Raw genomic sequence first — 13,742 nt, 5'->3', positions numbered from 1 at the left:
CTTCACACTTCTCAAGCTAAAGGTGACAGGAAACAGTTCAGACGGAAAAATTTGAAAATGTGAAGGGCCGACAGAGAATGGCGCTCCGGGTCAGACAGAAACGGGACGAGCCCGACGGTGCACGAACTCGGCTCGACTCGTTAAACGTGACGACTCCCGATGCGACTTGCGGAGTTGAGGCAGTGCAGCAACGATGTGAACAGTTCAAAGGTATAAATAGGAACGCGGGGAGGAAAGACAGAGAGACAAGAGGTCTAAACTCTATCTCACATGCCCTGGAGGGACTCCGTTGTGTGTGTGACATCACTCCTTCCGAAGTAAACACAACGCACACACAGTCTCCGTCGCCACGGTGCCCACTCGCCACGGCAACCGGCCAAGGGTGGATGGGGCAACCGCAAAACACACACAGTGTGCACGCGCGCACGCACACACACACACACACACACACACACACACACACACACACACACACACACACACACACACACACACACACACACACACACACGTGCTGACACTCGGTATGATGGGAAATGATCATAGCTGATATAAGAAGAGACATACACACACTTACAGTATGTCCACAGATATATACACACTTTTTTCCGATCCTGAGCGGGTGTAATTCTGAGGGATAAGTGCTAAGATCCTTTTTGTGTTCTTGACAGCTTCGGTGTGTGTGTGTATTAGTGTGCGTGCGTGTGCATGTGTGTGTGTGTGTGTGTGTGTGTGTGTGTGTGTGTGTGTGTGTGTGTGTGTGTGTGTGTGTGTGTGTGTGTGTGTGTGTGTGTGTGTGTGTGAGTAACCTCCTGTTCTGTCTTTGCAGCTGGCCTACTGTGTGGTGCAGTTCATGGAGAAAGATGCTACAGTCACTGAATATGTAAGACTGCTTTTTATCTACCTCACTGTCAAAACTTAAAACAAACAAAAACAAAACATTAAAATTAGATTACATATTGATATCTGTGGTGTAGTTTTTTGTTATGATTATAAGGACAACACCATCATCATAATGGTTCACAGACATTCAAATATAACAGATATATAAAGGTATTTTTGTCACGCTTGGGTTTATAAAGTACTCAATGAAATATTTCCAAATGAAAATATTTCAATAGAATTGTCCTAAATGTACTATATTACAATCATGACTTTCTAGTCTTGTTGACACTGACATACTGATACATATGTCCTGTGTCAAATTTACAAATAGATATGCCAGAGTCTGGTGGATTTCGACAAGTTGTGCTTGAATCAATCAATTAGTTTAATCAAATCTGATGAAATGAAAACAAAATGTTAAAAATCTGCACCATTGTAAGCAACCCAGTTCTACGAAGCATTGTGCGAGAACTCGAGATGTGTTCAAGGACTCTTCAGACTGTCGCTCATCCAGCTTTTTAAAGGGCACAAATTAGATTGCGTAACGACTGCACTCAAACCAGCATGCAAAACGGAGAAAACCAGACTGGATGCTGAAAAATACATTGGCTGGTGTGTGGATTCATCCATCTGTGGGAAATCCACACGGGTGTTAAATGACTGAAATAGCGTTTTTGAATTGATTTTTTTTTTGCATTCACCTGCGTCTTCATTCAGTAAAACCCTCGGCGGAAACTTAATGGGATTTTTCTCTATGCAAAAGGTGCAGTAGCGCCTCTTCTTAATGGAGCTGGAAGGGATGGAAGACAGCCAGCATCCCTGCTGAGAAAATAACTCCAGTGTTTACTTTTATTAATGTGTGCGCTCATTTGCAGATCATCAGAGGGCTGCTCAAGTACTGGCCGAAAACCTGCACGCAGAAAGAGGTGAGATGACTTGTTTCCTGCTCCTCGGTGAACAATATCAGGGAGGAATCACACTTTTCGATAGCTGCTTTCTGTATTATAGTCATATAAGCTGCGTTTGTGTGTTTAGGTGATGTTCCTGGGGGAGATCGAGGAGATCCTCGACGTGATCGAGCCATCCCAATTCATCCGGGTTCAGGAGCCGCTGTTCAAGCAGATAGCGGCCTGCATCTCCAGCCCTCACTTCCAGGTGACGAAGACGACGCTGTCGCGCTCGGATCTCAGCGCCGTTGGCAGCGCGTAGGACGGCGCTGACCCTCGGTTGCAGTAATCCGACCGCCGACGGGTTTATTAGACGGTGTAGAAGAAGACGGCGTAGGCCAGTCGCTTTGATGAAAAAAAGGTGGAAAATGAAAAAATGAATGAAAGTCCGTGTCTTCTTCGCTGGTGCGCTTTCACAGGTAGCGGAGCGGGCTCTTTACTTCTGGAACAATGAGTACATCCTCAGTCTGATAGAGGAGAACTGTCAAGTCATCCTGCCACTGGTGTTTGCCACCCTCTACAGAGTCTCCAAGGAGCACTGGAACCAGTAAGTGACCCATGTCAATGGAAGTTACACCCATTTTTTTTTTTTTACATTTTTCATTTACGCTACACAAATCATAGCAATAGAAAGGAATTGTTACTTTATTTTTTTGCGCTTTCGGCAACTAAAATGCACATTTTTCAGGACTTGGGTGGAGTTATGCGTCGCAGGTTTCATCCTAATCTGACCGTGTCTCCGCAGGACCATCGTGTCTCTGATCTACAACGTGCTGAAGACCTTCATGGAGATGAACAGCAAGCTGTTCGATGACCTCACTGCCTCCTACAAAGTGGAGAAACAGAAGTGAGTGTGACAAAACACGACGGTGAGAGCGGGAGGGCGAAATACAAGTCGCCTTAAGTCACATCTTAGGTCAGATTTTGTCCCGTTGTCCATCACCTTGTATTTCATATTGTAAGTATGTATCGCTGAGGTCATCTTTTTGAATGCGATTCCAGCTATTTATCACTTCGCTTCAGGATCAAGATAGGCGGTATTATAGGGAAATAAAAATCTAAAGGAGTAGCTCAGTATTTTCACCAGATTTTTATGTGCCCCCAAGAGTGAAATCATAGATATTTTATCCGTTTTTGGGAAGGTTTATGTTTTGCAGCTGAACAACGGTTCGTCCACTCTGTCGGTACTTTGCCGTCTGTTCTCATCTCCTGCGCTCTGCATGTGCGGACGACGTTAGTGGGCTTTGGGTTTGCTTCGAGTTTCCCTACGGAAGAGGTTTGGTCATTTCTACACTCACTGACTCAAACAACTGCAAAGAAAGATTGTTTGCATACTAATTGACAAAAACATCAGCTCATCCAGAGCAGTGCCGTTCTGGATGAGCTGATGTTTTTGTAGGCTCTTGCTGGGCATTGAACGAGCTTCTTGGCATGGGGACGAGCCTTAGACCCTTCTTGGGGTTACTGTTTCTGCGCTTGTGGGTTCCAATGAAACCTCTGCTTCTCGTCATCTCGGCCCTTAGAGCTTGAAAGGCATGAATAGAAAACCCAAAGAGAAGCCTTCACGACTGTGACTAATACGACTGCTTATGGTGCCGATGCTTTTATAACCTTCGAAAAGCCAGGCTTGAACTCGCACATCAACGCAATATTATGTCTCTCCTACCTTGAACCCCGCCGCCTCAGGGAGATGAAGCGTGAACGGGAGCGCGTGGAGCTGTGGCGAGGCCTGGAGGAGCACCAGGACCGCCGGATGCAGATGCTCACCGAGGCGGCGAGGAACCAGCGCAACCTCCAGGAGCGAGGCGAGCGAGGCGACGCCTCGTCTCCGTCGTCCCCGCAGACGGCTCACGCCGACCAACCCGAGCCCAAACCCAGCGGGGGCTCCTCCGGGGCCGGCGAGAGCGCCACCTAGGCACAGGGATTGGATGACACGTTGAAGAGGGGGGAGAGATTGGTTGTCTGGGGCAAAAGGGAGAAGACATGAGGCTGATGGCGGAAGTGTTGGGAGACAGAAAAAGGGGGGTACCCAAAAAACAAATTTGCGGATTTATTCGTCTTGCATCATCGAGCAGGTGGCTTTTCGTATTGAAAGGCACCGACTCTGTGATCCAAGGTTAAGATTGTACCTTCTTTCTGGCAGGGTTGTGTGAAACTGGTTCACTTTTCTCGCTGTACACTCATTATGTTGCAGATCAGAAGATGAATATCATTCAAAAGTGCAGACTGTCCGTTTCAATCAGAGGCTGGTTTATGAAACTGCAGGTCAGGGCCTAACTGTAGCCGGCCTGCGTCAAATCAGCCTCAAATCAACAGATGAAATATCTTTCTCGGTGCAACAAAAAGAAAAACTTGCGTCTGATACATTTAACCAGTCGAGTCATTGAGTCTGTACTGTGGCCTCATATTTATCTTTTGGTCCGAGATGCTTATTTCATGTGTGGATAGCACAATAAACACTAATAAACAGAGGAAGCAATTTCACACAAAGTTTCCCAAAACTATTCCCGCACAGCAAACACCCCCCCCTTCACACACACACACACACACACAGCTGCAGTTACACATTTACTGTGAATATCAGAAATCATAAGAAAGAGCTACAGTGTATGCAGGCCAAAAAAAGCTCATACACCTGATTCGCACACACACACACACACACACACACACACACACACACACACACACACACACACACACACACACACACACACACACATACACACCTCTCCCAGTCTGCCGGGTTCCACCAAAGGACGAACCTCATGTCCCTTAAGGTTGAATAACCACTGATGAAGATGATGATACTGATATAAAGTACAATAATGTTCCTTCTTCTTACTTGTTACTCTACTACTACTCTACTCTAAGTACTACTGATGATGATGATAATGTTTTTATATATATACATATGTCTCTGGATATTTCTGTAGTGTATTATGGGAGAAACACTAGTGTAGCAGAAACCATGAAGGGGAAGCTCCACTCAAATTCTGAATTCACGTCACACATTAAATGTACGAGGCCATAATGTGAGTGCTGAAATTCAGCAGAATTCCCCTTTAACAGACATTTTAGCGGTGAGGAATGCACTGGATTGGTGGTGACTGTCTTTCTTCTATTTTGGGAAGTTTGGAAAAAAAAACCCCAAAAAAGCATTCAAAGGTGGTAAATATTTTCAAAAGTAACCTGTTTAGTTTGTTTTGTTTAGCTTCCACTTTTAAGCCAAAATTCCTTTAGTCTCTGACAAATCAATTTATGCTTCGCAACATTCGTTGCCTTTATAATGACATTGACGGTCAAAGCTCCACGGGGTACGTTTTATTATCGCATAAATTGGTATCCGTTGTGTTTTTAAGCCCTGAAACATGTAAAGAGTGATTAATCCAGGCGAGCCAATGAGCTTGAATTGAATAAGCTCCCCACAAGTGTCCCGAACCAAAAGAAACCCACCACCATCCCGCTGGACTCCTGCACCCTGAAGCGTCTGTAGGCTCAGCAGACCCGACGCTGCTAGATGGTAACCATGACGACGATAACTCTTTTTTTTTTTTTTTTCCTTCAGTGTGAACCAACAGAAATCTGTTTATTCTTGTCTGATCATTACAATAGAGTGATGAGGATAGAGAGGAGGGGGGTAAAAAAAGAAAAGAAAAAAAACAACAAAAAAAAAATAAATTATTTTAGCAATATTTTCATTCTTTCAGGATAATCTGTGTGTTTTTAGGGGGTGAAACAGGAGGTGGGCGTCACACACAAGCGTTTACCTCCCACTCTTGTTTTTACTCCTGTTGCGTCCTTGATATTCACATTGTCTTAAAGGTACCTTTTGTGTAAATTAATTTGATGAGAAATAATTTTTTTTTTTCGCTTTGTAATTATGTTGTTTATTTTCTTGGTTTTTGTATGATCTTGTTCATTTTGTGGAAAACTGATACTGATGCTATTTATTTTCTATTTGATCAGGAAATGTAACCTTATTTGAAGACGATGGTCAGGTTGTGTATGCGTGCGTACGAGTGTGTGTGTGTGTGTGACAGAGTGAGAGCGCGAATGAATGTGTTGGTGTGTATACAGTGAGTAGAAGATGTGTGTAGACGGAGCGACGGGGAACGAGAGAAAACGCTGATCTCGTTCTCTCTCTCTCTCCTTCTCTCCTTCCTTGAGGGACTTGGTCTGAATCCGAATGTATCGTGAAACAAACTTGATTGTTTTTTTGATGCTTGAGACGCAGAGCTACCTTGTCAGCTGCTTTGTAACCAAACGTTCAACGACCCTTCAGACCTGCAGTTATTCATGCCGCACGCCTGAGAACGTGCCTGAATCAACAACGAGTTTCTTTCGGGACTTGAATGATCCAGATATCGACGATTTAAATGAGCGAATCAGCTGCACTTGAACGTGACATTCAGCTCAAACTCAAAATGTGAATCCGTCGCTCCTCCGGTAGCGTTTAATGGTTTAAAAAAGGTTAAGAGATGAACGACTGATCAGAGTAATGTAAGTATTTCAAACACAGTCGCCTGGATTTGGCTTCTCAATCAAAGGTTTTTGGTTCACATGGTTTCGAAAGATAAAAAGTTTCCACACTTCGCAAGAGTGTGTGGCCCAATTTGGTGCTGTATCGCCCACAATACAAAAAAAACAACGTATTTATTTTAAGTGCTGATTTGTTTTATCTGAACTTATTTAACTTTGTTGATTCAAGCACGTAGCTCTCAAAAACACAACTGAAAAAGAGCCTAAACTTGACCTCACTGTCATAAAACTGTTCACCTTATTTAGTTTTTTTGTTTTGGCTAGTTCCCCCCACTAAACCCTGTTGATTGTTATTGTCAGTTGGTCAGCTGACCCGAGGGGGAGAAACCTGAACCCCGGCTCCCACTGTTTCCAGAAATATCAGCTCCATTGGCGAGTGACAACGTTCCCAAATTCTTGGTATTGTACAACTGCTCCAGGACGGAAAGCGAGAGAGGAGAGAGTGTTTGTAGAGAGCTCTGGTTATCACCTCACAGACAGCCGTCACGTTACTGTTTTCACTGACCGTCACATCCCCTTTGATTCGGAGGCGCGGTGTGAGGGAATCACGTGAAAACAGCTGCAAAAGTGAAAAAAAAAAGAAAACAACAAAAAAAAACAAGAGAAGGTAGAATGGAGGGAAAGAAAAGACATAGATACGATAGAATGGCAATAAGTCAGAGCATCAAAGTGCGAAAAATAATGTTACCGAAAACCTACAACTGCATTACGTAGCAATTTCACTGAATTTCTAGATTTGCACTGTCTGCCCAATGGTCTGTGTTTGTTGTGTTGAAGAAAACAAAACAAAACAAAAAAAAAAACATGTTAGAGAAGATGATAAAGTCGATGCAGAAGACAAAGAAGATGTATATTTTGGGGACCAACACAGCGGTGGGGTGGGGGGGGTTTGAATGTAGAGAGGCTTACTACTGTACGTAACATTACAGGGGGGTGTAGAATGGAGGAAAAAAAAAAACAACCTATGTGCTAAAAATGAAACTTCACTTGGAGAAAACATTCGGTGTGTCCACGTCGTTTTTTTTTTGGTGTCCCTGGTCTGTTCTCTGAATATTGTGTTTTTAACTGTTTACATTTATATTAGAACTCCAACTGCAGAGTAAATATAGTGAAGCTCTCTGGAGAGCGTAATGGAGCGGTCACAACGAACTGGGAAGTGGGAAAAGTCCCACTTTCAATTGGGGAAAAATGTGAATGATGTAGAACTTACTCAACTCCACAAGGTTTGTGCTCCTGGAATAAAAAACCTTATTATAAAAGCCTCAATATAGACGTTCCTGGCATATAGCCGAGAGCGATAGCTCCCAAACCCAGCAGTGTTTCAATAAATGAAGCAGCACTTCACAAGCATTATTTCATATTGCTTACATGGGTAATGAAACCATTGTCAGGAGTTTTTGGCAATTTGTTTGACTCCCGAGTGGGAAATTGGACTTTCCCGACAAGTTTCCAGCTCAACAAACAGCTCATGAAAGCTAAAGAGATCGTTGGAAACAAAAACTAAGATGCAAAGTGAAAACAACAACCTCGTATACGTACGTAGGTGAATTGTTTGTTTAAATAAGGTATTATATATTTTTTTTTTTAAGTTTGTTGTGATTTTTTTCCATCATAAGCAAATTGTTTTCACGTTTTAGCGCATTATATCTGCATTTATGAGCTTCACTAATCTTTAATGAGCTCCAACACAGGTTTGCCTTCTGTACAGCATCAAAACAAGTAATCGGACTACACACTGTAGTTAGGAAGTAGAAGTGAGTTATTTAGTTTGGCTCAAAATATGCGTTGCCAATGTTACAGAGCCTCAAGCACTAAAACTCTCTACGTGATAGCAGATGGGATAATTGCAATTAGGTCACACGTAATCTTTTTTTTTTTTTTAACTTGGACTTTAATGTGGTTTTTAAAACACATGCGCTGTCTTGTGGTTTAAAAGGTTGTAAGTGTGGTGTATGTTTGCGTCTGTAATATTAATCCAGGATCAGATTGCCTCTCTTTACATCACAGGAGACTGAAGTTGGCTGAAGACTGCACACACACACACACACACACGCGTACACACACACACACACACACACACACACACACACACACACACACACACACACACACACACACACACACACACACACACACACACACACACACACACACACACGGTTAAACAGAGAGAGATATAAGCTGAGGTTAAGAAAACAGACAAGCATCAGTATTTTCCAGGGAGTCTCCATTATTTCTGGCTTGGGGTCTCTAATGGCATTTCATTGTAATTGCTATGATGTCATAGTGTCCGTCCGCCCATTAATGGCCTTCTAAAAACAACAACAAGAACGGATTGCTCCCATTCACTGGATCGTCCCGGCAGGGAGACACCAGAATCCAGCAGCTCATATCTTCACAAGATCTTCACATGAAAAGGTGAGTTGTTTTTTTCCTTTTTCTTTTTTTCTTCATGTCATTTGAGGAGCATGTGAAGGAGCATGTGTGCCAGAATAATAAAAAAAAAAAAAAGAAGAAAAAGAAATGCTGCCCAGACAAAGAGTGAATAGAGTGCATTTTACAGGACAATTACAACCTTTACAGAGAACAGTGAGCAGTACTGTGGAGTGTGGAGGAAAGTCTAGTACATCTATTCACTGAAACTTTATCAATGAAGTCAAAACTGATCCCACTAATTTAGTTTTATCTATGCAGAATAGTCAAACACTATTCTCTTGGAAAACACTTTTTGCTGCAAGTGAAACCAGTTCACTTCAGTATGAGATTTGCTTTTAACACACAGACACACAAAAAAACAAAACTGCTCTTCAAGGCACTATAGTCTTATTTGGTGCTCTGAGACTATCAATGCATCCTGTTGTGTCTGAACGACCCACTAGAGGGAGTTGTGAGTCAAGCTCTATGTTATTCTGGTTACAATCACATCTTCTGTTGTTTCATATTAACATTTTATTGCCTGTGCACAAAATTCTGTTAAGGCTGGTGTTGTAATGTAGTGAGGTAACTACAGTGCAAAAACAGTACTTTCTATTAATTTATCTGTTATTGTGACTCTTTAATGCTGATTTGATGAGTGAGAGTTATGCTATATTTCAATCATGCCAAGCAAGAGTTTTAATCCTGACAAACTCACCCTCTCTCTGTGTCCACCTTTGAATCCATGCTACCCAGCATGCACCTCCACCCTCTTTCTCTCTCTCTACTCGTCCTGGTTGCAGGGGCAGCCATGGTATGCGCAGCCCTGACATCAACGCTCCATGATTTCCGAGGCTGCGCCGTGCGAGAGTTTTCCTTTGTGGCCCAGAAGCCCGGCTGCAAGGGGCTGCGCATCACCACAGAGGCCTGTTGGGGGCGCTGCCACACCTGGGAGGTAACCTAATGACAGACACTTGCATCATAACCATTACTGGTACTTGTCCAACCCTAACTTATTTATCTCAACATCAAAACATGTCAAGACTTGCTAAAGGGCCCCGTAAGAAGGGTTCATCCACGAAAACGGTCCCCACAATGTTAGAAGAATCGACGTACACTGCACACACAGATGATAAAGCATCAGAGCATTATCCTTCGCAGGAGTCCCACCCTGTTCTGCAGCTATTTTTGAATGGTTCCATGAAGCTGGAACAGTGAAATACCGGATAAATGATTAATGAGCCAGGACTCAATCCAAACCATAAGAAAGCCGATGACCCACTCCTTTCTCTGGCTCGCGAGGCATTGTCGTAAGACATGCTCAAATCCCTCCAAGCAGGGAGGGGTACCGATCTTTAACTGAACTTTTTCCGATTTTCTCCCCCCCCCCCCAGTTTCAGCTTGCATTTCTAAGGGCCTGGAAAACCAACTTTAGAGGTCCAGAATGCCTTTAGAGCGGATAGAGTGCCACGTGGGGTCAACTTGCAACTGGCTTTTACAATTGTCTTAAAGTTTCACTGCTGTGTTTGTGCTGTGTGTGTGTGTACCCTGCAGAGACCTGTGCCAGATCCCCCCTACATCCACCGTCACCACCGCGTGTGCACGTACAGCCGAACCCGCCACATGACCGTCCGCCTGCCGGGCTGCCAGCCCAACGTTTCCCCTCTCTACCACTACCCGATGGCGCTGCACTGCCACTGCGCCACCTGCTCCACGCAGGACACGGAGTGTGAAACCTTCTGACGCGCAGCAAGCAATGCCGTTGAATGTATTTTACCCAAAATGTTAAATAAATGAACGGAAGTTAGATATTCAGCGTCAGACTTCATTTTATGTGGTAACGAGACATGGCAGCAAACTCAAAAGGGCCCCTGGAATGAAATGTAGAGATTTGAGGACTGGAAAACATTGAATTGCTTTAAAATGTGTTTTATTCACAAATAAAATACTTTTACATGTGATACTAAAAAGATGTGTCCAGTTCATTTATTTTGCACATTTATTCAAAGGCGCCCAAGAAAACCCAAGCGCGAAGAACAAAAATCACCTCCTTTGGCAGGAATTCCTGCTCTTTTCTTTGGGAACTTATGATGATCATGGAAAAACATTACGACAGAAAATGTATACAATTTCAACATAAAGCTAATTTTAATGAAGTCTTCTGGTGCAAAACAGTGAAATGTAAAAAATGCATGCATTATGCATGTTTTTAAAAAATTCACCCTGACGGCATGGCTTTGTGGCTAATGCTAGTTTGCTCACTTTCATTGCAGCATTGCTGATACCTCCGCTCAGGTTGTGTCCGCGACTCTAAAGAAATATATCTTTAAAAAAACCAAACTCAAACTATTTTATTGGAAACCTAGACCATTTGCTTGCTGGTTTGGCCAGTTTGGCGCCTCCAGTTTAGGCCCACAGACCTTATATTTGTCACCCCTGCTATATATGTATCAGATATATTTTGGAATATTTAATACACTTCATCCCACACAGGTCTCACAGCACGACTATGGGTGAACTCGGACTCTACATTTAATCTGATACATATTTATTTAAAGAGGAAAGCAAGAGTACCTGGAGAAAACTCACACATTGGAGGTGGGATGAAGACACTCTGTTATCCGACAGAAGGTTTTCAACATAAAACAAGCATAAATCAACAGTCCACAGAAGTTAAACTTGCAGAATAAAATTTTATTGACATACAATTTTCCCACAAACTATACAGTGCATTGTTTTCATTTGAATCTAAATCTCCAACATTCTCAGGTTCCGTCAATAGATATTATTTACAAAATGACTTTCAGTTCAAATTCATAAATATAAATAGATTTTGTACATTCTTTGGTCTCTTGTGTGTGACTAGTGGTTATTGCAAAGAATGAAACTCTGTTGTTTTTTTTTTTTTAAAGGTTTTTGTTTAAACTAAGCCGAGTGAGAAAAATAAATATGTGACATATTGTCATGCTTGTAATTAATCATTCAAAATCATGAAACCAGTTTTTTTTTCTTGCTGTGAAGCGTTTGAGTTTTATGAATCAAGCAGAAGGTTTGTTTTATTTGTTGTGTGTACGAGAAACTGAAGGAGTTCTACATCATTACACTCAGTGTATCAGTCAAGTTTTGTCTTGAAGCAGCTCCTTCGCCGCGAGACACGTACCAAACGCTAAATTTACCATGCTCGTTGAGCTCGATTCTCGGTTTTCGGTATTTAATTGACAGAAATTGTGCTTTTGATTGGAGGCCAGATACTAAAACAAGTCAACGTGGACAGAAAAAGAAAAGTTACGACTCAATCTTTCATCAAACGTTCCCCTTTTTAACTGTAAACTCAGTTCTCATCCTCTTCTATTCAATTAACTGTGCCGATGCGTCAGTAGCGGGACTTGCGACACATGTCGCAGCGGCACGCCTTCGCCGTCAGGATCTCGATGTCGTCGTGGTGGCGGCCCCGAGGGCAGTCGAGCCGGACCTTCACCTGAGGGACGACACGAACGCTCGTCACAAGCGACCCAAAGAGAGACGTGACGACCGACGGAATCCCCGCCCCCCTCACCTTGGCGTCCTTGCTGATGGTGCAGCATCGTGAGGCGGAGGTGATGTTGCGGGTGAAATTCGAGGCCACCAGGACCGAGTACCTGGACGGGAAGGCGCTGGACTCGCAGTAGCCCACGCAGGCGTACACCAGATGGGTGCCTCGACACGTGCCGCGGCGGTCGCTGCGGATCGTCACGTTGAAGGCTGGAGGAGGAGAGGAAGTTCAGGTGAGCGCTTGTGTTGTGAGATCTTTTTTGTCCTCGACTGAGTTGAAAAAGGTGATTCTGAAAAGCACGACCTTCAGAGTTTTTTTTTTTTTTCCAGACGGTTTGCTTTACAGGATAAGAGCTTGGAAGAAATTCCCCCGACACCGAACTGATCACGCGAAACCGTTGGATGAGTTCCATGCTGCCACGACGCATAAACAAAATCCAGAGGACAAACTGGGACACCCAGAAGATTTGTTGTCATTTAGATACACGGAAACACACAAAGTCTCTTTTTTTCTAGACCGAGGTTCATCAACCTTATAATATTAGTGAATTTTAACTTTAAGACCCCGTTGGCTTCATCTACTCTGGACTGAACAACTTCAGTCGTCTGAACTTGTCCCAGAGTAAAACAATGTCTACCCTGGAACAAGTTTTTCTTGGAGACGGACAGATTTTTGTGACGTCTAAGAACTCTTCAGAGAAAAAGCACCAAACTGTCTAAACTGACCCCTGAGCTAACCTGGGGGGTGAATAAGTGAGAGTAAAAGGATCTAACAGTTAAGTTTCTTTTGTGAAGAAACTTAACTTGTCAATTAATGTAGACAAATATCCACTTTTAAAATTTGAGACATTTTAGTGCGTGAACATGCACGAACATCGACTGCATCATCGTGTCGTCAAGCCGGTAATATATGTACTTTATGTTAAGCAGGAGAACAGAGGTTCCCTCCCGGTTCTTTATCTACAGGGATGATGTGGATTGACGTCATTGCCTGAACAGACTGAGATGTTTGTTATTCGGGTAGCTGTTGGTTTCTATCTTGAGAGAACGAACCAGAACTTTCCGCGTGTTAAACGTCTTGAAACTCACGGTAAAGGTGACACCCGGGGGTGAGGCCATCGTAACTCCAACCAATGGGCGAGAAGAGCAGCAGTGACATCACCGGCAGGGCCAGGAGGCAGAGGTTGGTGGTCATGCACGGCGACATCTGGATGGCTTTGACGAGAAGGGCAAGGAAGATGTTGGAATAATGTGGAAAAGTCGAAGATGTAATGTCTTTATGTGTTTTTTGTTTTAATCCAAAGGCAAGTCCTGCTTTTAATAAAATCATAGAAAACATCTGGGGAGCCGTTTCAAGCCCGACCTGATATATAACAATGGTCCCAAGATGATTGATAAACTGAGGAGCAAACACACACACACACA

The 13,742-nt window shown here is 43.3% G+C and overlaps 3 protein-coding genes across 4 annotated transcripts in view; 2 read left to right on the top strand and 1 right to left on the bottom strand.

Moving 5' to 3' along the window:
* The window catches only part of ppp2r5b (protein phosphatase 2, regulatory subunit B', beta), a gene marked incomplete at its 5' end in the record, with an annotated part of 35,162 nt that extends 31,117 nt beyond the window's left edge, over nt 1–4,045 (top strand). Inside the window, 6 exons of the mRNA XM_080519189.1 lie at nt 830–883; nt 1,761–1,811; nt 1,921–2,040; nt 2,252–2,379; nt 2,578–2,679; nt 3,519–4,045. Coding sequence (XP_080375315.1) covers nt 830–883; nt 1,761–1,811; nt 1,921–2,040; nt 2,252–2,379; nt 2,578–2,679; nt 3,519–3,747 — 684 coding nt within the window. The 3' untranslated portion in view covers nt 3,748–4,045. The remainder of the gene's footprint in view (nt 1–829; nt 884–1,760; nt 1,812–1,920; nt 2,041–2,251; nt 2,380–2,577; nt 2,680–3,518) is intronic.
* Nucleotides 4,046–8,725: 4,680 nt separating this feature from the next.
* gphb5 (glycoprotein hormone subunit beta 5) lies at nt 8,726–10,699 on the top strand. 2 transcript variants are annotated; one of them, XM_080519215.1, is made up of 3 exons: nt 8,726–8,789; nt 9,543–9,741; nt 10,341–10,699. In XM_080519215.1, the coding sequence occupies exons 1-3, from the start codon at nt 8,782–8,784 to the stop codon at nt 10,527–10,529; spliced, it is 396 nt and encodes a 131-aa protein (XP_080375341.1). In that variant the 5' UTR covers nt 8,726–8,781; the 3' UTR covers nt 10,530–10,699. The 2 variants fall into 2 exon arrangements, with proteins under 2 accessions (XP_080375341.1, XP_080375342.1); XM_080519216.1 differs by having other exon boundaries at nt 8,730–8,789; nt 9,590–9,741.
* Nucleotides 10,700–12,159: 1,460 nt separating this feature from the next.
* On the bottom strand, nt 12,160–13,524 carry gpha2 (glycoprotein hormone subunit alpha 2; the record flags this gene model as incomplete). The annotated part of the gene is made up of 3 exons (XM_080519430.1): nt 12,160–12,264; nt 12,343–12,527; nt 13,407–13,524. The coding sequence occupies 3 exons, from the start codon at nt 13,522–13,524 to the stop codon at nt 12,160–12,162; spliced, it is 408 nt and encodes a 135-aa protein (XP_080375556.1).
* Between the last annotated feature and the right edge of the window lie 218 nt (nt 13,525–13,742).

The sequence above is a fragment of the Blennius ocellaris genome (assembly GCF_963422515.1).
Source record: "Blennius ocellaris genome assembly, chromosome: 23".
Taxonomy (NCBI): Eukaryota; Metazoa; Chordata; class Actinopteri; order Blenniiformes; family Blenniidae; genus Blennius; species Blennius ocellaris.
Note: the sequence above shows the minus strand (reverse complement) of the source record. Positions and strands in the feature narration are given on the sequence as shown.

What these genes read in the sequence shown, in the direction of transcription:
- gphb5 (XM_080519215.1), top strand. An exon ending in GGCGCTGCCACACCTGGGAG is followed by an intron (nt 9,742 to 10,340) that starts GTAACCTAATGA and finishes TGTACCCTGCAG; the next exon opens with AGACCTGTGCCAGATCCCCC.